A 25,000-nucleotide genomic window follows, 5' to 3' on the forward strand; every position below is an offset into this window, starting at 1 on the left:
AGCCGTCTCCAATGTTATCTGGGACTAAACAGAGAGTACAGTCTGGCTAACTATCTCATCTCAGTCAGAAACACAACACACAGAGCGTTATTAACCAAGTACAGGCTGAGTGACCACACGCTGGCCATAGAAAGAGGGCGGCGTAAGAAGACATGGCTGCCCACAGAAGAGCGTATCTGTAGAGAGTGTAGATCAGGAGCAGTGGAGACAGAGGCACACTTCCTCCTCCACTGTGATAAATACACCGCCCTAAGAGACTCACTGTATGGGCAAATACAACACATTATCCCTGACTTCCAGTCACTACACCATCACGAAAAACTGAAGGTCTTACTCGGTGAAGGACCTGCTTCCACTTATATAGCACAGCATATCTATAAATGCCACAAATTGAGATGTACTGAGTGAACACATCCTGATTAATAATATATGTATTGTATATTATATGTATATATAAATATAAATGTGAATATGTTTGATGTATATATCTGTTTTGCTTTGTAAAATGCTTTAGCAATATGAACCCATGTATGTCATGCCAATAAAGCACAATTGAATTGAATTAAGTGTATGAGTGATTGAGTTTGTGAGTGAGTGAGTGAGTGTGATTGAGTTTGTGAGTGAGTGAGTGAGTGTGATTGAGTTTGTGAGTGAGTGAGTGTGTGAGTGTGATTGAGTTTGTGAGTGAGTGAGTGTGTGAGTGTGATTGAGTTTGTGAGTGAGTGAGTGTGATTGAGTGAGTGTGTGTGAGTGAGTGAGTGTGAGTGTGTGTGAGTGAGTGAGTGTGATTGTGTGAGTGTGTGTGAGTGAGTGAGTGTGATTGAGTTTGTGAGTGTGTGAGTGAGTGTGATTGAGTTTGTGAGTGAGTGAGTGAGTGAGTGTGATTGAGTGAGTGTGTGTGAGTGAGTGAGTGTGATTGTGTGAGTGTGTGTGAGTGAGTGAGTGTGATTGAGTTTGTGAGTGTGTGAGTGAGTGTGATTGAGTTTGTGAGTGTGTGAGTGTGTGAGTGTATGAGTGTATGAGTGATTAAGTGAGTGCGTGTGTGAGTGAGTGAGTGTGATTGAGTTTGTGAGTGAGTGAGTGAGTTAGTGAGTGTGTGAGAGTGAGTGTGATTGAGTTTGTGAGTGAGTGAGTTAGTAAGTGTGAGTGAGTGAGTGAATGTGAGTCAGTTTGTGAGTGTATGAGTGAGTGTGTGAGTGAGTGAATGTGAGTCAGTTTGTGAGTGTGTGTGTGAGTGAGTGTGTGAGTGAGTGAATGTGAGTCAGTTTGTGAGTGAGTGAGTGTGTGAGTGAGTGTGTTTGTGAGTGAGTGAGTGAGTGTGTGAGTGAGTGAGTGAGTGAGTGAGTGTTTGTGTGAGTGAGTGAGTGAGTGAGTGTGTGAGTGAGTGAGTGTTTGTGTGAGTGAGTGAGGGAGTGAGTGTGTGAGTGAGTGAGTGAGTGAGTGAGTGAGTGAGTGAGTGTTTGTGTGTGTGAGTGAGTGAGTGAGTGTGTGAGTGAGTGAGTGTGTTTGTGAGTGAGTGAGTGAGTGTGTGAGTGAGTGAGTGTGTGAGTGAGTGAGTGAGTGAGTGTTTGTGTGTGTGAGTGAGTGAGTGAGTGAGTGTGTGAGTGAGTGAGTTTGTGAGTGAGTGAGTGAGTGTTTGTGTGAGTGAGTGAGTGAGTGAGTGAATGAGTGAGTGAGTGTGTGATTGAGTTTGTAAATGTGTGAGTGAGTGCGTGAGTGAGTGAGTGAGTGAGTGAGTGAGTGAGTGTGTGAGTGAGTGAGTGAGTGAGTGAGTGAATGAGTGAGTGAGTGTGTGATTGAGTTTGTGAATGTGTGAGTGAGTGCGTGAGTGAGTGAGTGAGTGAGTGAGTGAGTGAGTGAGTGAGTGTGTGAGTGAGTGTGATTGAGTTTGTAGGGGCAACAGCCTTAGTCCTAATGGGTTGTTATCATAGCTATCAAAATCCAGTGTTCGGCATTTTGCGTACGTGCGTTTTTGTTGTAGATGTCTTAAAAAAAAACAAAAAAAAAAATTGTTGTGTATTGTGCTAATTAATTGAGATTTCTTACAGCTCTTACAGGTTGTTGGCCTTGTCTGTTACGTTGCTTCTAATACTCTCCCCTTTTTTGTAAGTCGCTTTGGATAAAAGCGTCTGCTAAATGATTAAATGTAAATGTAAAATGTTTGTGAGTGTGTGAATGAGTGAGTGTGTGAAGTGAGTGAGTTTGTGAGTGAGTGATTGAGTTTGTGAATGTGTGAGTGTGAGTGAGTGAGTGAGTGAGTGAGTGAGTGTGATTGAGTTTGTGAATGTGTGAGTGTGAGTGAGTGAGTGAGTGAGTGAGTGTGATTGAGTTTGTAAATGTGTGAATGAGTTTGTGAATGTGTGAGTGTGAGTGAGTGAGTGAGTGAGTTAGTGAGTGTGATTGAGTTTGTGAATGTGTGAGTGTGAGTGAGTGAGTGAGTGAGTGAGTGTGATTGAGTTTGTGAGTGTGTGAATGAGTTTGTGAATGTGTGAGTGTGAGTGAGTGAGTGAGTGAGTGTGATTGAGTTTGTGAGTGTGTGAATGAGTGAGGGAGTGTGTAGGTGTGTGACAGATCTCTTAAACAGCTTCAAATTTGTTACCTTTTGTCACTAGCTTCTAAAATGGTAGCTTTAACCATTTAAAATCATGACAAGCAAGCTACTGTTTACAAGTAGCTTCCCCAAAACCGCTGCCCATGACAGCATCATTTCCTTTCTGAACCGCTTTGGACAGACAGCAAAGTTGCAAGAAACATGAATGTGTTTGTGAGCGCTCAGTATCGATTCAGGACTGAACTGTTTATCTTGACGCTAATAGAGACAGGATGGAGAGCTGGCCGGTTTGTGTAGCTCAGAATTACCATCACAGACACGGCAGGCTTTTGGCAGACGAACTGATTCCAAAGGCCGATTGTGCCGAAGTGAGGGCGTGACATTACATATGAAAAGGTCAGGAGAACAGGCCTAAGGCTCACGCGGGCTAGCGGTCACTCCTGGACCCCAGAGCTCAATTATTTGCTCAGATAAGAGCGAATCTAATGCCACAGGCGTCAGCGGATGAATGTGAGGGCCATACTCAAATAAAGGTTCTGTATTGGAATCTGTTGTTCCATTAAGAACCTTTAACATCCATGGAATCTTTACATTCCATTTTAAGAACTGTTCACTGAAAGGTTCGATGGAGAACAAAAAATGGCATTTGGAGTGAAACCCTTTATTGGAAGCTTCAGTGAGGCTGAATCTAGGTGTTCCATCATATTTAAATGCTAATCTCTCATTATGTTTGGAATTCAAAAGCTGACAAAATTATATATATATATATATATATATATATATATATATATATATATATATATATATATATATATATATATATATATATATATATATATATATATATATATATATATATATACACACAAAGAAATGTAAAAATACAAATGTTCTGGTTTCTCTGCTCGACAATAAGCACCAGTTCTAGGCCCATCAGGCACATTTAGCCTACATTAAATGTGATTATGTGATTAGTGGATAATTTCACGTGCTTCCATGTCAAAGTATCTGTTATCAGATCAGTTTCTGTTCATGTGCCCCAAGACATTTAAGAAATCCTGACCAGACGTTGTTTTACTGCCATGCCTGGAGTAAGGATTAGCCTAACTGTGGTAACCCTACATATAGTTAAGGTGATATTAAATGACTTAAACCGTGATATATGATTTGGGATATATTGCCGATCTGGAAGTCATTCAGTGCCTGTACGACGTCAAGCATGATTGCTATATCTGAGGTAAAACACTGCCCCCTCATTAGCATACAGACGAATAAATAAATAAATAAATAAATAAATAAATAAATGTGAAAATAAATAATGTGAAAATAAATACATGTAAAAATAAATAAATGTGAAAATAAATAAATAAATGTAAAAATAAATAAATAAATGTGGAAATAAATAAATGAGAAAATAAATACATTTATGAATAAATAAATAAATAAATAAATACATGTGAAAATAAAAACATTTATGAATAAACAAATAAATGTGAAAATAAATACATTTATGAAAAATAATAAATAAATAAATAAATAAATAATGTCAAAATAAAAACATTTATAAATAAATAAATAAATAAATAAATAATGTGGAAAAAACTTTTATAAATAAAAAAAAATAGACAAACAAACAAACAAATAAATAAATGTGAAAATAAACAAATATATAAATAAATAAATGTGGAAATTAGTAAATTTAGATATAAATATAGGTTTTCATAAAATAATGTGAAAATAATCAAATGCATAAATAAATAAACGTGAACCTTTAGACAACATATTGAAAAAAAAAATGTTTTTTTGTTAAGTATCACATTTGATACACCAGGCTTTTATTGCTCATACAGTATTAAATAATATTAAATATGAGAATATGAAACCCTCACTTGTATATAAAAAACGCCTCAATCTTCATCAGAGGCAAAAATATGTAATTTCCTATTTATATGGACAAAAATTAAGATGAAATCCTGTAATGTAAACCAATGAGCTCTTTAGAGCAGTCTAGCAGACACTTACATTAAATGCATATAAATATAACATATAAATGTCACTCTGCATCTGCCATTAATATGTAAGATGATATTTAAAACCCTCATAGTTCCCTCACAATCTGTAACAAATCTGTCAAAATGATCTGAAGCCCTGAAGATTATACTCTTTGTTTTTTTGTACAAGAAAGCTTATAACATTTCATCTATGTAATATATTTTTTCTATGTTTTAATGCTTATTTTATGTACCTTAGAATAACTATATTTTATCAAAAATTTAGAATTTTATTAATTTATTTTACATTATCTCATCTTAAATTCAAAATAACTCCCCAATACATAATTAATCCAGCTCAAGTCAGCTCAAAATATCTCACATTGGGTCAGTTTGGGTGTCCATGCTGACCTCTAAGAGGATTTGAGATGATACTTCACGCCTCTTGCCTCTAGATGGCCTTATAAACCAGCATGGAGCAAATGAGCTGTTCCACTGGGTCCTAAAGTCAGTTCCCCGGTTTATCTCGTCAGAATTCAATCAAGTATTAGCATTTTTGGTTTTAATTTTGAGCATTTGTTAGGTTTTCTATGTGTACGTAAGCATTCCTCACATTACATTCAAATTGATTGACCCGCAAGGGAAGGATTGGTTACTTTTTTTTATTACAACTACAAAAGCTCCTTGAATCCAGTTTTGTGTGTGTGTGTGTGTGTGTGTGTGTGTGTGTGTGTGTGTATGTGTGTGTGTCTGTTTGTGGTTCAAGTGCAACAAACGTTCTAAGGTCTTGGATCACTACAATGAACACTCAGTTGAACTTTTAAAAAGGAGTTTCGGGTCAAAATGACCCGAGGGAAAGATGAGAGTAGCTCTGTAGTTTTAAAACACATAGTGCAAAACAATGAGGATTAAGAGATGAACTGTAATAAACCTTCCTCAAAAGCCTGATGACCATTGTGGCGAGCAAAAAGGGCCCGTGAGAATGGGGCGAGGCCGGTGGCGGTCTCGTGTCTCACGGAGGAGCTCGGACCCCCTAAAAGGAGGAGCGATGGCAGTGATGGACAAGAGAGGACCAGGCCTGGATTTTATGTTTTGTTTACGTTTTATTATGCGTGTTCACACCGTTTTTACTTTCATTTTTTTTTTCCGCGCCTCCTCCTTCCCATAGCAACATACCTTTGTACAATCACATTTGATACTCACATCTGGACATGAGTTTTCAAGAAAAATAATCAAGTAAACCAAAGTTGCTTCAGTCCAGTAAGTGTTCATCTTAAAATATTATTAACAATATGACAGTTATTCTTATGACAGTTATTCTTAGGTTTATTTCAAAAAGACACAAAAACCATGAGCTGAAGGTGGACGTTTTTATCACTACACTAAAAGCATTGCGTGCAACAGGTTTTTCAGTAGCTTTAATCATGTTGATCATATAAAGCCTTACTAATTTGTGTATCAAATGCAATACAGTAGGATTTAAAGGGTTAAGCTTACAAAATACCCACCCCCCCACCCCCTCTCTCTCTGCTATACGAAGCGTCTCCATATTAAAAATGTAAAACTAATTGTTCTTCATTATTGCCCATTACTCTCAGGTCCGCCTCCTTCATCGCCTCACAGCAGGTGAAGTCCGAGATTACTCAAACAGCTCTACAAACAGGGCTTGTGATTTAAGACACCAGGAGGACCATTATTTACTTCCCACAGGGAACAAAATCATATCGAAAGCACACGGACTAAATCTGGGTTTGACTAGCCTTGGGTTCGCTTAATATTCAGTAATAATATTGATTTGACTGCACTGACACTCTCAGATGAGCTTATTGGACTGAATTAAGCTGAATAATGACACTATTGTCTTCTGTATGCTGCTTTGTTCGTTTCATAACTGGCTAATTTCGCAACATCGACACTGTTATTGAACTAAGCTGAATCAAAACTGGACTGACTCGAGCTGAATAACAACACTAATGGTCAGTAAAGCAGCTTTAAGAGCTTGAATTTCTTCTTATACGGTGAAGTATAATGTATAATGGATTCTGTTATTTTACACTGTTAACTCTAGCACTCAAAATAATGAATTGGTTTAAGTAGAGGTAACTCAAATTAAACTAATTAGTCAGTTTTGCTAACGTTTTGCTTGTGTTTTGTGGCCTCAAGGTCTGCATGACTGAGAGAAGTCACACGGGAAAAAATGGGATTCTATCTGAAGTTGCTTACAATTGCCATCCTCACTGATAGTACGATGCTCTTTAGGTTTACATGGCCTTCAACGTGTTCTTCTCTTGCTAAAAATACTGAGGCAAAATATCACTTTGTGGAACAATCAAAATATGTGTTTGATGTGGATAAGTTAGGAGGTGGCAATTGAATAACTGGCGTGAAAATGTTGGGAGTACTCGCAAATGAGATCCTTGGTTAAAGTAAAACTGTATAAAAGTGTGATTTGTGGATGAGATGATCAGCTGGCATCTCATTAAATAGGCTAAAGTTAACATCTTCTGAGCCCTGGAACTTTGACTCTGACACCGTGTCCTAACTACACGAGCCATGACGCGATAAAAGCTCTTTTTCATGTTAATTCGAGTTTTTGTCCTTACGATGTAGCTGCGACGACGACACGCGATTAATCTATTTTAGAAATGGTTTATAGGCCTATGTCTGCGAAAGTCGTGGCTGGAACAAAGACACAAACATGGTTTATGTAGTGTTTATGTGCTTTATTTAATGTTAAAAGTGTGTAATGTGACTTCTTTGTAGTGTTCCCAGCTTTGTAACGTACTCGTACTAAAAGCAACATTGGATAATTGACCGTTCGCAAAGACCCGCCCCTTTTAGTTACTGTTGCTATGTGCGACAAGCAGAGGTGGGTAGTAACGAATTACATGTACTTCGTTACATTTACTTAAGTAAATTTAATGGTTAACTTGTACTTTTAGAGTATATTTAAAAATGGGTACTTTTACTTTTACTCAAGTACATTTTTTGTGAAAAAACTGTACTTTTACTTTGTTACATTCGGTGGCGTTCCTCCGCTACTGTCAATGGTAATAATTAATTATATATTTTAAAATAAGTTATGACTTGTTCGCAAGTCTCACGAAACCTTGAAGAGGCTGCTTCGCGAGAGGTGGATACGCAACACCCGCATAAAATTAGCGCACGTTTAGTCAGAAGATGATGGCTGAAGCAGAGGGAGATGTGTGTGAGCTATGGGAGGCAGATCACCCGTACGTGGCCTCAAGTTCAGCCTTTGTTTTCAGTCCAAGATGTCAAAAAGAACAGTTTCATAATTTAATGCATGCTGTGTGCACCAAAATGAACTGACATCTCAGCATACAATAATTTCAGCTCCAACCTGAGAAAACAGCGGGAAGTGTCACAATGATGCCTTTATTTGAACACTATTAATGGTACTTTGGTAACTATGGCCACTTTTCCTTTATTGTAATACTATTTCACACACTGTCCCAGTGTTTTCCTTATATGCGCTCTTGCCAAATAGCCATAGCGCTCTCACACCACACACTTGTTCTCACGTAGAGAAAATAAATGGCGAAGCAAAGGGGATTGTGACAACACGACGACAGACAGGACAGAGTAAGAGCAATTTTGAGAGCAAATTTTGTCTTTTTACTGTCAGTTTAAAGCTGCCCATGAACCAATCATCTCTTCCTTCTAGTTCATTGATAAGCATCAAATAAACATAAATTAACATTAAAAGAAATGTTGTTTCAACTGCAGATAGACGTTAGTAGCCTACACACTGTATTTCAAGTTCAAGGCCACCAAAGTTAATCGACTAACTCTCCTGACTGCTTTGTCGGACAGCAAATTCGACGATGTGATTGGTCAGATCGCCTGTCAATCAAACTTTTAGTGAAGAGTGAATTCACCACAGATCTTGAAATTAAACAAAATGGAAAGAAAAACATTCAAAACTGTGAACAAACAAGTATATTCTATGACAAAGATTGTTTTAGTGTATGTGTTTTTTTTAGAAATATTTAAATGATGCAATATTTGTGAATTTGATTATGTAGGCTACTTATTTATTTCCTTGCAAGTGCTGTCAAGATTAATCTCTGGTACCGTGCTCTTGCCGGTAGAGCCCGCCCACACTTTGTTCTGATTGGCTGTGGTTTTTGATTGATTTGTCGCATCTCGTAGTCGTTAGGACACGGTGTGAGACATCTTCTTCAAGAGCTAAACTGAAGACATTGGGACCTTTCCACAACAGTAAACTTCTGTTGAGTTCTCAAAACGGACACATTTTAAGTAATCTGAATTGTTTCATTGTTTTGAGCTTTATGAACTTGTTTCTTTTCATTTAGACAAACTTAAATTGAACTGACACTGGGCTGGGATTTCTATTTCCCAGCATGCTTTGCCAAAGTTAAGTTTAGTTTAGTTTCTTATAGAGCATATTTCTACTGCCTCAGGTGCAGCCCAAAGTGCTGTGCAAAGCAATCAATAAAACCAAACAAAGGAAAAACAAAAACACCACAACATACAATTAATATTAAATTCTTTCCAGTGTCAGAGACAAGCTCTAAGCTATAAAAGTGCTTCCATAAAGCTGTTTTAAAAGCAGTCCCAGTGGGGACAGAGCCGATATCTAGGACCGGCTATCAGAAAGGTATGGTTGCCTTTTCTCTTGAGTCGGGACTGTGGTACATGGAGCGATAATTTATCTGCCGATCTCGGATTCTTTACTGGCCGGAGTGGAATAATAAGGTCTGACAAATAAGAGGATTAGATTTAATAAGATTTAATATTAACAAATAAGATTAATTTTTATTTATTTATTTATTAATATGTCCTTGAAGTCGATCTGTAATCTGATTGCAGGGATGATAAAATCGGGGTGATTCTGTCCCTCTTTCCTACACCAGTCAATAGTCTAGCAGCGGCATTTTAAACCAGCTGCAATCGATTCACCAATAACTGAGAGAGTCCTAAATACATTTACATTTACAATAGTCCAGTCTGGATGATATAAAAGCATAGATGATAGTTTCTAAATCACTAGATGAGAGCAAATGTTTTATTTTAGCTTAAGAAGTATTAATGCTTAATGTTTTACTCATCTTAAGTAGTATCAGGGACCCACTTTATATTAGGTGGCCTTAACTACTATGTACTAACATTTTAATTAATAATTTGATACAATGCACTTACATACTTACAAAAAATGCATGCATGTAATAACGTCTGAAATGAATTTCTGTAGTTACATTTGTAATTACACAGTAGGCTCTTCCCTTACGCCTAACCCTACCCTTAAACTGACACACACCACCACACCTGACCCTAACTCTACCCTTAAACTGACCCACACCTGTCCCTAACTCTACCCTTAAACTGACACACACCACCACACCTGACCCTAACCCTACCCTTAAACTGACACACACCACCACACCTGACCCTAACTTTACCCTTAAACTGACCCACACCACCACACCTGTCCCTAACTCTACCCTTAAACTGACACACACCACCACACCTGTCCCTAACTCTACCCTTAAACTGAGACACACCACCACACCTGTCCCTAACTCTACCCTTAAACTGACCCACACCTGTCCCTAACCCTACCCTTAAACTGACCCACACCACCACACCTGTCCCTAACTCTACCCTTAAACTGACACACACCACCACACCTGTCCCTAACTCTACCCTTAAACTGACCCACACCACCACACCTGTCCCTAACTCTACCCTTAAACTGACCCACACCACCACACCTGTCCCTAACTCTACCCTTAAACTGACCCACACCACCACACCTGTCCCTAACTCTACCCTTAAACTGACCCACACCACCACACCTGTCCCTAACTCTACCCTTAGACTGAGACACACCACCACACCTGTCCCTAACTCTACCCTTAAACTGCCCCACACATGTCCCTAACCCTACCCTTAAACTGACCCACACCACCACACCTGTCCCTAACTCTACCCTTAAACTGACCCACACCACCACACCTGTCCCTAACCCTACCCTTAAACTGACCCACACCACCACACCTGTCCCTAACTCTACCCTTAAACTGACACACACCACCACACCTGTTCCTAACTTTACCCTTAAACTGACACAAACCACCACACCTGTCCCTAACTCTACCCTTAAACTGACACACATCACCACACCTGTTCCTAACTTTACCCTTAAACTGACCCACACCACCACACCTGACCCTAACTCTACCCTTAAACTGACCCACACCTGTCCCTAACCCTACCCTTAAACTGACACACACCACCACACCTGTCCCTAACTTTACCCTTAAACTGACACACACCACCACACATGTCCCTAACTCTACCCTTTAACTGACCCACACCTGTCCCTAACTCTACCCTTAAACTGACACACACCACCACACCTGTCCCTAACTCTACCCTTAAACTGACACACATCACCACACCTGTTCCTAACTTTACCCTTAAACTGACACACACCACCACACCTGACCCTAACTCTACCCTTAAACTGACACACACCACCACACCTGTCCCTAACTCTACCCTTAAACTGACACACACCACCGCACCTGTCCCTAACTCTACCCTTAAACTGACACACACCACCACACCTGTCCCTAACTCTACCCTTAAACTTACCCACACCACCACACCTGTCCCTAACTTTACCCTTAAACTGACCCACACCTGTCCCTAACTCTACGCTTAAACTGACACACACCACCACACCTGTCCCTAACTCTACCCTTAAACTGACACACACCACCACACCTGTCCCTAACTCTACCCTTAAACTGGCACACATCACCACACCTGTTCCTAACTTTACCCTTAAACTGACACACACCACCACACCTGTCCCTAACTCTACCCTTAAACTGACACACACCACCACACCTGTCCCTAACCCTACCCTTAAACTGACACAAACCACCACACCTGTCCCTAACTCTACCCTTAAACTGACACACACCACCACACCTGTCCCTAACCCTACCCTTAAACTGACACACACCACCACACCTGTCCCTAACTCTTCCCCTAAACTGACACACACCACCACACCTGTCCCTAACTCTACCCTTTAACTGACCCACACCACCACACCTGTCCCTAACTCTACCCTTTAACTGACCCACACCACCACACCTGTCCCTAACTCTACCCTTAAACTGACACACACCACCACACCTGTCCCTAACTCTACCCTTAAACTAACCCCCACCACCACACCTGTCCCTAACTCTACCCTTAAACTAACCCCCACCACCACACCTGTCCCTAACTCTACCCTTAAATTGACACACACCACCACACCTGTCCCTAACTCTACCCTTAAACTGACACACACCACCACACCTGTCCCTAACTCTACCCTTAAACTGACTGACACCACCACACCTGTCCCTAACCCTACCCTTAAACTGACTGACACCACCACACCTGTCCCTAACCCTACCCTTAAACTGACACACACCACCACACCTGTCCCTAACTCTACCCTTAAACTGACACACACCACCACACCTGTCCCTAACCCTACCCTTAAACTGACACACACCACCACACCTGTCCCTAACTCTTCCCCTAAACTGACACACACCACCACACCTGTCCCTAACTCTACCCTTTAACTGACCCACACCACCACACCTGTCCCTAACTCTACCCTTTAACTGACCCACACCACCACACCTGTCCCTAACTCTACCCTTAAACTAACCCCCACCACCACACCTGTCCCTAACTCTACCCTTAAACTGACACACACCACCACACCTGTCCCTAACTCTACCCTTAAACTGACACACACCACCACACCTGTCCCTAACTCTACCCTTAAACTGACACACACCACCACACCTGTCCCTAACTCTACCCTTAAACTGACACACATCACCACACCTGTTCCTAACTTTACCCTTAAATGACACACACCACCACACCTGACCCTAACTCTACCCTTAAACTGACACACACCACCGCACCTGTCCCTAACTCTACCCTTAAACTGACACACACCACCACACCTGTCCCTAACTCTACCCTTAAACTGACACACACCACCACACCTGTCCCTAACTCTACCCTTAAACTTACCCACACAACCACACCTGTCCCTAACCCTACCCTTAAACTGACACACACCACCACACCTGTCCCTAACTCTACCCTTAAACTTACCCACACCACCACACCTGTCCCTAACTCTACCCTTAAACTTACCCACACCACCACACCTGTCCCTAACTCTACCCTTAAACTTACCCACACCACCACACCTGTCCCTAACTCTACCCTTAAACTGACACACACCACCACACCTGTCCCTAACTCTACCCTTAAACTGACACACACCACCACACCTGTCCCTAACTCTACCCTTAAACTGGCACACATAACCACACCTGTTCCTAACTTTACCCTTAAACTGACACACACCACCACACCTGTCCCTAACTCTACCCTTAAACTGACACACACCACCACACCTGTCCCTAACCCTACCCTTAAACTGACACAAACCACCACACCTGTCCCTAACTCTACCCTTTAACTGACACACACCACCACACCTGTCCCTAACTCTACCCTTAAACTGACACACACCACCACACCTGTCCCTAACTCTACCCTTAAACTGGCACACATCACCACACCTGTTCCTAACTTTACCCTTAAACTGACACACACCACCACACCTGTCCCTAACTCTACCCTTAAACTGACACACACCACCACACCTGTCCCTAACCCTACCCTTAAACTGACACACACCACCACACCTGTCCCTAACTCTTCCCCTAAACTGACACACACCACCACACCTGTCCCTAACTCTACCCTTTAACTGACCCACACCACCACACCTGTCCCTAACTCTACCCTTTAACTGACCCACACCACCACACCTGTCCCTAACTCTACCCTTAAACTAACCCCCACCACCACACCTGTCCCTAACTCTACCCTTAAACTGACACACACCACCACACCTGTCCCTAACTCTACCCTTAAACTGACACACACCACCACACCTGTCCCTAACTCTACCCTTAAACTGACACACACCACCACACCTGTCCCTAACTCTACCCTTAAACTGACTGACACCACCACACCTGTCCCTAACCCTACCCTTAAACTGACACACATCACCACACCTGTCCCTAACTCTACCCTTAAACTGACACACACCACCACACCTGTCCCTAACTTTACCCTTAAACTGACACACACCACCACACCTGTCCCTAACTCTACCCTTAAACTGACACACACCACCACACCTGTCCCTAACCCTACCCTTAAACTGACACACACCACCACACCTGTCCCTAACCCTACCCTTAAACTGACACACACCACCACACCTGACCCTAACTCTACCCTTAAACTGACACACACCACCACACCTGTCCCTAACTCTACCCTTTAACTGACCCACACCACCACACCTGTCCCTAACCCTACCCTTAAACTGACACACACCACCACACCTGTCCCTAACTCTACCCTTAAACTGACCCCCACCACCACACCTGTCCCTAACTCTACCCTTAAACTGACACACACCACCACACCTGTCCCTAACTCTACCCTTAAACTGACACACACCACCACACCTGACCCTAACTCTACCCTTAAACTGACACACACCACCACACCTGTCCCTAACTCTACCCTTAAACTGACTGACACCACCACACCTGTCCCTAACCCTACCCTTAAACTGACACACACCACCACACCTGTCCCTAACTCTACCCTTAAACTGACACACACCACCACACCTGTCCCTAACTTTACCCTTAAACTGACACACACCACCACACCTGTCCCTAACTCTACCCTTAAACTGACACACACCACCACACCTGTCCCTAACTCTACCCTTAAACTGACACACACCACCACACCTGACCCTAACTCTACCCTTAAACTGACACACACCACCACACCTGTCCCTAACTCTACCCTTAAACTGACTGACACCACCACACCTGTCCCTAACCCTACCCTTAAACTGACACACACCACCACACCTGTCCCTAACTCTACCCTTAAACTGACACACACCACCACACCTGTCCCTAACTTTACCCTTAAACTGACACACACCACCACACCTGTCCCTAACTCTACCCTTAAACTGACACACACCACCACACCTGTCCCTAACTCTACCCTTAAACTGACCCACACCACCACACCTGACCCTAACTCTACCCTTAAACTGACACACACCACCACACCTGACCCTAACCCTACCCTTAAACTGACCCACACCACCACACCTGTCCCTAACTCTACCCGTATCCCACCTCAATATCACCAAAGGTGTTTGGCAATACAATCTGAACACAGTAAGTACATTGTACTTTTTATGTAAGTAGTACTTAAGGCCACCTAATATAAAGTGGGGCCAGTATTAGTTTTCACTACAGCACTAACAAGTCAAGAAATACACCCAGATTTTTTTTCATATGGATGAACATTTCTAGAGAGTGGCCCTAGGTTGCTAGAGTTAAGTGGCGAAGAGCTAAGAGGGCCAAAAACAACAAAATCAGTTTTGCTCGTATTGAAGTAAAGGAAATTATTAGCCATCCAGGCTTTTACCTCATCCAGACACTTAGCAATGCTGGAACAGGACATATGAAGTCGATGCAGTGCAACGTACAATTGAGTGTCATCGGCATAACAGTGGTAACATATACAGAGAACATAAGATAGATAGAGAAACGGAAGGTGATGAATGATTACACCCATTTTAACTAGCCTGGATGCCGATCTTAGCCCTGCCCACAACATTTGAGGTCGGGCAACATGACATCAGGACTTTGCGTAAACATACACAGCACTTCCTAACGCCAAGTGGTGTGTTATCTGTACGCATTTTGAGCTATCCACGTGTATGTCTACGCCTAAACGAACCATCATCTCCGTGTGTATGTCTACGCCATGTGATTCCGCCAACTTGATCTCACAGCATTAATATTTATAGCTTAAGTTTATATTTTGGAGCAACTAACCCCACTCCTACCCTAAACCTACCCACTCTCTTCAAGATCAAGAGTTGATCTTAATGTTTTAGTCGTTGAAATGATGATCGCGTCCCTTTTTGAACAGAACACGAACGCACTCGTTCATGTTTCTGATTCAAATGATACAAGAGACGACTCTTTAGCCTGACGCGATCGGTCACGAGACACACGACAGCCAATGCTGTCAAAGCTGACATGACGTTTCTTCCGGTGGCAATATTTGAAATGTATTATTAATCTTTGGCGGATGGACTCGATGTTCTGATCGCTTTTGGGGATTTTCTTCACACAAATCAATCGTTTGGCCTCGGAGCACTTGGGATATTTGTACTTTCTGAATAAATTGTGCCTGCAGTCGTATCTGCCTGTTATATCATGTTTTTTATAATACACAAATGGGTAGGTTTAGAAAAGAGTTTGAGTTACGCATTCAAAATGTGTCTGAATATGTGTGTGTGTGTCCACAAGGTAAATGGATTTATAAACATACTAAATTATGTTTTTTTGAAAATGTAAAAATGCAGAATGTTTCTTGTGATGGGTAGGTTTAGGGGCTGTGTGTGTGTGTGTGTGCGTGTGATGGGTAGGTTTAGGGGTAGGGGCAGTGTATAGGGATGGAATAAAATAGGGTTGATAAACACGCTAAAAAGCGATTATGCGTCTTGATAGTGTGCCAAAATGGCATACGAATTGGCGTGTCATACATACGCCATTTCATGAGATAAGTCTGGGTCGGGAAGTTCAGTCTGGACTTGATCTGTTGTGGAGCAACTATGCTCGAACCAGAGCTGTTCGGACCAATCAAATCATCAGGGCAAGCTTTATATGATGATGGACAGATAATAAAGAGTAACATAATCAACCACGTCACCAAAGAGCGCTTAGGTTGAATTTGTTTACCAAACGGAGTAAGTTTAAAGTTGGAAGTTGTTGCAAGTTGGTGAATTTAGATTTACTTGCCAGGTTACATGTCACTAGGCGACTGCTTTATTAATTTATAAAAAAATGGATAAGCTCACTACCAGTCACAAAAGACACTATGTCAGGCAATTCTAGTTGTATTTTTAATTAATTCATTTATTAAATTATCCCTTGACTATATTCTGGCCCGCCATATAGTGGCAATTTATTTTTTATTTTTTTGCCCGTGGCCAAATATACTTGCCGACCCCTGATCTAGAAGAACACTGTGATGAATTGTATCAAAGGCAGCTGTTAGATCAAGCATAAATTAAAATAGCGTAGTTGAATCTAAAATGAGCAAGAGACCATTTGTCACATGACAGTCAAAAGGGAGAGTAAATGCTAAAATTAAGCGATTTTTTTTGCGCAATATTAATGTTAAGATGGAGATTTTGTAGCCATTCATGTTTTGAAGGCAAGTTTGCTTTTGCAATCCATTTGCACTTAATTATTAATCCTTCTTGGTTTTCAGCATTTTAATTTTCTTCCTTCGGCTTTGAATGTCATTCATTTAAGAGCTGTAGAGTGGTGTCCAGTGTCCATCTTAACGCAGCATGTCAATACTTTAATGTTTCATTTGTCCTGCCCTTTATATTTAATGAATGCCATCTTCCAGCTGGTCGGCTGGTTATTTTTTCATTTAGCAGGTGCTTTTGTCCAGAGAGATCCGCAATGCGTTTATTATAGGAGCAGTCCCTGCCACGTGAGGTCACTAAAGTGACAGGAGATCACAGAAATGTACTAATTTAAGAAAATAACCCACTAGGGGGTTAAACCTACAACCTTCAGATTACCCACTGAGATCTTATGATGTATGCGACTGGTCAAAAGGTTGGGGTCAGAAAGGGAAGTCTCTCATGCTCACCAAGGCTGCATTTATATGATTAAAAATACAGCAAAAATGTTAATATTGTGAAGTATTACATTTTAAAATCACTGTTTTCTATGTGAATATATGTTAAAATGTAACGTACTGCTGTGAATCATAACTTCAGTCTTAAGTGTCACATGATCCACCAGAAATCATTCTAATATGAGGATTTGATGCTCAAGAAACATTTCAGTTGTGCTGATTCATTCTGTGGGAGCTGTGATAATTGTTATCATGATTATAACATTATAAGTTCTTTGCTGTCTAATGCATCCTCCATCCTCGCTGAATAAAATTAATTTCTTACCCCAAACTTTTTAACTGTATATATATATATATATATATATATATATATATATATATATATATATATATATATATATATATATATATATATATATATATATATATATATATATATATATATATATATATATATTACACCTCAAATAGGGTTGCTAATGCAAATGTCGATTTACAGTGGCATAACCCAGAATATCTAAAAAGATCTCCTTAAGATCTTCAATGGATCTCCTAAATAGATTTAATAAATAGAAAAGGCTGAGAGCTCAATATGAATTCAAACATGTCTCCAAAATCTTGAGCCTGTATGCGCATTAATTTTACAACTCTATATTGCTAATATGTATGACAAAAAAAAGTGTGTCTGCTTTTATTTTTCTCTGTCCCGAGGAATTACAGAGCAACGGTAACACTTTGCGTTAAGGTTCCCTTTGTCAAGGTGACTAATAACTCATTTACAAATTCATAAATGAAAATGCTTAAATACAAAAAGGTGATTAAATGTGAATATATGTTTATTAAGCATTTATAACATGTTAGTTTAAAAAATGGCTCACTGTTTGGCAGGCATTGTGCTAAAGTCACTCTTTTTATTCATGCAGTTTTAACTTCTAATCAATGATTTATAATGCATTTGTAAATGAGTTATTAGAGAACACTTTTATAAACCCGGTAACACTTTAGTATGAGGAACATATTCACTATTAACAACGACTTTTCCCTCAATAAACTCCTAATTTACTGCTTATTAATAGTTAGTAAGGTAGTTTTTGTAGCGTTTAAGTTTAGGTATTAGGTAGGATTAAGAGATGCAGAATAAAGTCATGAAGAATAAGGCATTAATATGAGCTTTATAAGTACTAATAAACAGCCAATATCCTAGTCATATGCATGCTAATAAGCAGCTAGTTAATAGTTAATAACTGAACCTTAAAATAACGTGTTACCATAAACCCTTTATTGTAAAGTGTCAACAGAACAACTTCTGAGTAACAAAATATTGCATATGGGAGAGTATAAAAAATATTTCTTCCTGAAAATATATGCGCCGAGAAATGATCATCCAACATTTAAACTAGATTAAACTAGATTCTTTAAACGAGCATTATATCTCTTGCTCTAAATACAGCATATACTTCTGCATAATCAAAAGGAAAGTAGACACTTCATGCCATGTGTGAAACCCACAACAAGACAGATCATACACAAATCCACCATCTTATATGATTCAGGCATCATTTTAAAGAGAATTCTGCTCATGAATCTGTATGAAAAGTATGAATCTCTCTCTCACACACACTGGATGTGAAGTGGACAGTGAGGAAGGGAAGAGTATTTACTTAATTCAGCTTTCATGGCCATCTCGTAGGACGGCGGGAGGTGAGTGAGGTTCTGGAAGGAGCGGGAGAACGACAGCTCGTACGGCTCTGTCTGGGACGTCAGGATGTTGTTCATTCTCGGCTTCTCTGCAAGGTAGAAAAGAAAAAGAGGCAGATAGAGAGAAAGATGAAACACATCCAATACAGGAGAAACACGTCCAGCTCTGTGTTTGTGCAGGCCACCATGGCATCTGTCTAAGTGTGTGTGTGTGTGTTGAATCATTTCTGAAGAACTTGTTTAATGAGGTGAGTGTTGGTCCAGGTGGCTGCTAGGTGGCTGTTGGGAATGTGGTTCCCTCATTTTAATGTGTGCTCATGAGACTATGGACTGCCAGGCCTGGAATCTCAAAACTATTTTCAGTGGCATGTGTTTTCAGACATACATTCACTGACAAGACATTACACAGGCACACACACTGTATGTCAGATCACATATACACGGCAAAAATTATATTCAGTATCACTCTGGTTTTTTGTAAAATATTTAAACATTCTTTAAGCAAGAAACATTTACTTAAGAAGCAAATGTCAGATCTGGTTCTGGAAAAATGTTGTGCTTTGTGCATAAAAAAGATTTAAAAAAAAATATCTGCCAATGTTTTCTGTTTTTAATTAAGTTGAAAAGAGTATGAAAAGTTTTTTTTTTTTTTTTTTTTGCAGTGTAGAGACCGACACACCAAAACCAACAAACACTGAGAGATTATGAGAAAATATACACATGTGCAACATGTGTACTACTTACCATAGTGCTCTATTCGGTGTCCTAACAAACCCAAGTGAGAAAAACAAAATCAGTCATTTTTTTTTTGTTTAGTTTTTTGGCAGATTTTTAATTCACGGTGTCACATATTATAGGGGCGTTCAGTGTCAGATCAACCACATTTCAGGCTAAAATATTAGATTTTGTTAACATTTTACGAAAGACATATAAATAGAGATGAAAGCATTAAATGTCCTGGATGAATGTTTAATGATCATTCCACTAATTTGGAGAGGGCAGTAAAAATGTCCATTTTATCATTACAAATATATATTTTTCAGCTGTGTGCAAAGTTAACCACATTTGTTTTTTGACCATTGGAAATTGGGCAATTTAAAAACAATCCAACTTGAGCCCGCATTAAGATCCCCATATCTCTAGGATTGAACCATATTGGGCCTTAAACAATAAAGATTCCAGCAGAGAAGTTTGTTGAAAAGAAACATCTAAAAGGATATTAGGATATCTTTAATACTTCTTGAGTTATAGGCATGCAAACATTGGAATAAGAACATTTTTTGGCACTCAGACATGAATTTTCTAAAGTCGTTTGGATAGAAGGAAAGCAGATACATTTCTAGTTTTAACAATATATATATTTTTTCTTTAGACATGCTCTTTACATGAAAAAAGTATCAACTGTATGTAAAGTAAACCTCATTTGGATTTTGACCATTGAAAGTTGGTAAAATTCAACCATTTGAACATGGAGTCGCATTAAGATCCAAATATCTCAGGCATTGAACCAGAAATGGCCTTAAAAAAAAAACAAAAAAAAAAAAGAAAAGTTTTATAAAAAACAGAATCTAAATGGATATTTGGGATATATTTAGAGAGGCCAAACACTTTTTGAGGTACATGCACAAAAACTTTAGACAAATCATATTTTTGCCACTCAGTGTTCTATGCAATTGTTTTGATAAAAGGAAACCAGCTACATTTATAGTTTTAACACACACACACGCACGCACATGTCGTGTTTCCATGTTTTATGGGGACTTTCTATAGGCGTAATGGATTTCATACTGCACATCCTATCCCCCTATACTGCCCCTGCCCCTAAACCTACCCATCACAGGAAACATTCGGCATTTTTACTTTCTCAAAAAAACTCCTTCACACACACACACACACACACACACACACACACACACACACACACACACACACACACACACACACACACACACACACACACACACACACACACACACACACACACACACACACACACACACACACACACACACACACACTTTAGACATTCCTCTTTACATGAAAAAAGTGTCAACTGAGCCAAATTGAGATCTCAATGATTGCGGAATTGAACCAGATAAGAAGGAAATTATTAAAAGAAAAGTTTGTTTGGAACCAAAATCTAAAAGGATATAGAGATACATTTAATATGTCTAGGATTAAAGGTGCGCACACTTTGGAAAAATACATTTTTTTGGCGCTCAGACAGGAATGTTCTATGCAAACGTTTTAAAAGAAGGAAACCAGATACAGTTCTAGTTTCAACAATATTTCTTCTTCAGATATTCCTCTTTAAATGAAAAAAGTATCAGCTGTGTGCAAAGTGAACCTCATTTGGTTTTTACCCACTGAAAATGTGTACAATTTACTCTTAGAGCCAATCTGAAATTCTGGAATCAAATCATATACAGCTTTACAAAGCTTTACAAAAAAAGTTTTTGAGGAATTAAAATTTTAAAGGATATTAAGATATCTTTAATACTTCTTTATAGACATGCAAACTTTGGGGGGAAAAACATTAAAAAGGTTTGTTTGCCCCATTTTTGAACATTCATCAATGCCATTTAATATTTTGTCTTTCTTCTCCATTTATGTAGTTGTTTCACTAGAAAAAGAGATAAAATAAAAACTTTAGCAGTGAACCTCGGGTTGATTTTGACACAAAATGGCCCTTCATTATAATTGGAGTGAGCTGATATTAACTTCCTCCAGACCAGTTTGCGTTCAATCACAGCTTCAGCACACAAGTAGGTTGATTTAATTGAGTGCAAAATCTAATGGTATCGCCGTTCCACCACGAGAGATGAGTGCTTGCAGTCTAAAGAGCTTTTTCAGCACAAAATCGAATTTAGGAAGGCAAGATATAGTCAAAATAATTACAATTGTGGCTTTTCAATAACGTCGGCAAACTGTGCAGATCCGATTAGCATACTGTTTTGTTACAGAAACCTCCCTGGTAGCAGGGCCATTTACAGGCTAAGCTTTTAATTTCCTGTCAAGAGACTTGTCAAAGCCCTGCTTTTTTTCCCCAATCACATTTTTGGTGAAAGCCATCTTGAGGACTGTCGGGGAGTTAAGCATCTCGAGTAATGGAGATTATCAGTGCTCATTTGATGAGGCTAATTATGAAAATCTTTTCTGGAGATAAAATCTAGCTCCATTAATTACTCCAATCTACACCGCACCGATATTATCCGCCGTGTTCGTCACACTTCAAACCATCTGGATGTGGAAGATACTGATGTCGTCATAAATCAATTAAACTCTGAGCCGCTTTTGAGCGACATTTCATAACTGCGGACAAAACGAACGAATGGCTTTGCTGAAAACAAAGGTTAAAACAACTCACCGATTTTAGGTGTGTGTGACCCAGTGAGATCCAGATGGCTGGTGTAGTCGTGTGGATGGTTATCTGTCAAAAGAAAACCAAGGAAAAACTGGTGTGGTTTAATGTATTCCATACTAATTCATCAGTCTGTGCCATTTCTACACGGAAAACACGGCATTCCTGACACTTTATACATTGGGCAGATGCTTCTGGAAGACAGCATGGCTTTGTTTACAGCAGGAAACATCTGTACAGCACTCAAAAGAAATCCCTCGTGACTTATCAAGAACACGTATAGAAAAGTTTCAGAGAGGAAAACAGGATTAAATCAACCACTAAACTGTAATATCCACAGCTTCAAAAGCCTTTAAATAAATCAACAACAAAAAATTATAATACCAATATTGCTCCATTTCTGCTAGACATCAGCGCTTGAAACTGAAATTAAACTATATGATCTCAGGGACACAAGGTTTATAAAAGGGCTGTGTGAAAACAACCAGATTTCTACATTTTCTGAAGAAGTGAGTGATGTTTTTTGTTTGTGAATGTTTTTGAAAAAAAAAAAAGTCTTTAATGCTCACCAAGGCTGGATGTATTTAATCAAAAATACAGTAAAAACAGTACAAATCCGACCTATTATTACAATTTAAAGTAAATGCCGTCTATGTGAATATATGTTAAAGTGTAATTTATTCCTGTCATCAAAGCTGAATTTTTAGTATCATTACTCCAGTCTTCAGTGTTACATGATCCTTCAGAAATCATTCTGTTATGAGGATTTGATGATCAAGAAACATTTCTTATTATCATCAATGATGAAAACAGTTGTGTTGCTTCAAATATTTCTGGAAACCGTTATAGATATATCAATACTTTGAGCAATTGACCCTTCGCCAGGACTTTGATTGGCAGCTGACATTGATCCGACCAATCATAACGCTGAATCTGCCATTTTGTCCGACAAACAAACAAACTAGGAGAGTTAGTAAATTAACGTCAGTGGATTGAACTTGAAAAATGCTGCGTACTGATGTCTTTCCATGGTCGAAACACATACATAGCTTCTGATGTTCATTTGTGTTTATTTGGTGCTATAGAGAGGTGCAGGTATGAGGGCACTTTGTAGGCCAACCGTCTGCTCGCATCGCATTGGTTCCCTTGGGAAAGACCCAATAGGATTTTCCCATAGGCTTTAGGATTATTTCAAAAAACAAGCTCTGCGATCAACACAAGTTTATGATACTTACACGTTTGGTCCATCAAGATAATCATCACATATGAACACAACTTAATGCAGTCGCCAGAAGTCAAATGCTAAAGGTCAGCTATAAACGGACTATACCACTTCTTCTTCTTCTTTCGGCTGTTCCCTTCTGGGGTCGCCACAGCGAATCATCTGCCTCCCTCTATTCCTATCCTCTGTATCCTCTTCTCTCAGACCGACTACCTTCATGTCCTCCTTCACTACATCCATAAACCTCCTCTTTGGTCTTCCTCTTGACCTCCTGCCTGGCAGCTTTTGCCTCGGCATCCTTTTACCGATATATTCACTCTCCCTCCTCTGAACATGCCCAAACCATCTCAGCCTGCTGGCCTCTCTAACGTCGTCTCCAAAACATCTCACATGTGCTGTCCCTCTGATGTACTCATTCCTGATCCTATCCATCCTCGGCCCTCCCAAAGAGAACCTCAACATCGGTTGAAATGGACTACACCACGATCCCACAAATTCACCATCACCATCACTAAGCTTCCGATAACTCTTCCAGTTTTTATCTAATAACATTTTCCTGCAACGTTTGAGTTAAACTAGTTTATGAGAGCACAGCTATGAGCATAATGAGGCTGTAAAAGTGGTTGTGATGATGTTTAATCTCCCTGACAGCCACGTTTGTCCCATTTAGCCACTTTTCACCGCCTTTTTCAAGACACGTAACAGCTTAAAAAAATCAAGAGTGGGGTAATACTCATGTGTTTTAAGTTGTAGAATTAAACATGTAAGTGTCTTGAGCTTGTGTTCACCACAGACTTTATTTCAGCCATTTAACTTCAAAATCCCATTAAAAAACACAAAAACACATCGACTCTGGAACGAGGGAACCAGAAGTGCTAAAATGTTCGTTTTGGCTTACAAAGTGCTGTCATACCTGCACCACTCTATAACTAGAAGTAAAGAGATGATCGGTTCATGTGTTGCTTCAACCGAGGTGTTACAGTGATCTGTCATAACACATTAAAGAGCCACAAAACTAGGCATTCACCGATAGGAAAATTCTGGCCGATACGATAATCAATAATTCTTTGTGTTTCAAAGCCGATAACCGATATATTGGCCGATAAATCTGAATCCAAATTTTTATATAATTTTGAGAGCCTGATTAGGCAAAAACAAAAGTATCACCATTAAAGCACACAATTATAATGTCCTTGTTATTATTTTACGTTGCCTGACAGACTTGTGTTGTACGTTACACTGAACTGTATTTTCTTTTTTTGAAGTGATTTCAATCATATTTCAAGCTATTCAAAACCATCATGGCGAACAGT

At 39.7% G+C, this 25,000-nt stretch overlaps 1 protein-coding gene across 2 annotated transcripts in view; it reads right to left on the minus strand.

Moving 5' to 3' along the window:
• Positions 1-25,000, minus strand: part of LOC137091866 (protein shisa-6) — a 177,595-nt gene that overhangs the window by 7,938 nt on the left and 144,657 nt on the right. The window contains exons 6-8 of one of the 2 annotated variants that reach the window (XM_067456328.1): positions 22,472-22,534; positions 19,849-19,869; positions 19,068-19,193 (exon numbers count right to left, since the gene is read on the minus strand). In XM_067456328.1, the coding sequence (XP_067312429.1) occupies positions 19,068-19,193; positions 19,849-19,869; positions 22,472-22,534 (210 nt within the window). The remainder of the gene's footprint in view (positions 1-19,067; positions 19,194-19,848; positions 19,870-22,471; positions 22,535-25,000) is intronic. The other variant, XM_067456329.1, reaches the window with a different exon arrangement.

This window comes from Pseudorasbora parva, chromosome 2 (assembly GCF_024679245.1).
Source record: "Pseudorasbora parva isolate DD20220531a chromosome 2, ASM2467924v1, whole genome shotgun sequence".
Classification (NCBI taxonomy): domain Eukaryota; kingdom Metazoa; phylum Chordata; class Actinopteri; order Cypriniformes; family Gobionidae; genus Pseudorasbora; species Pseudorasbora parva.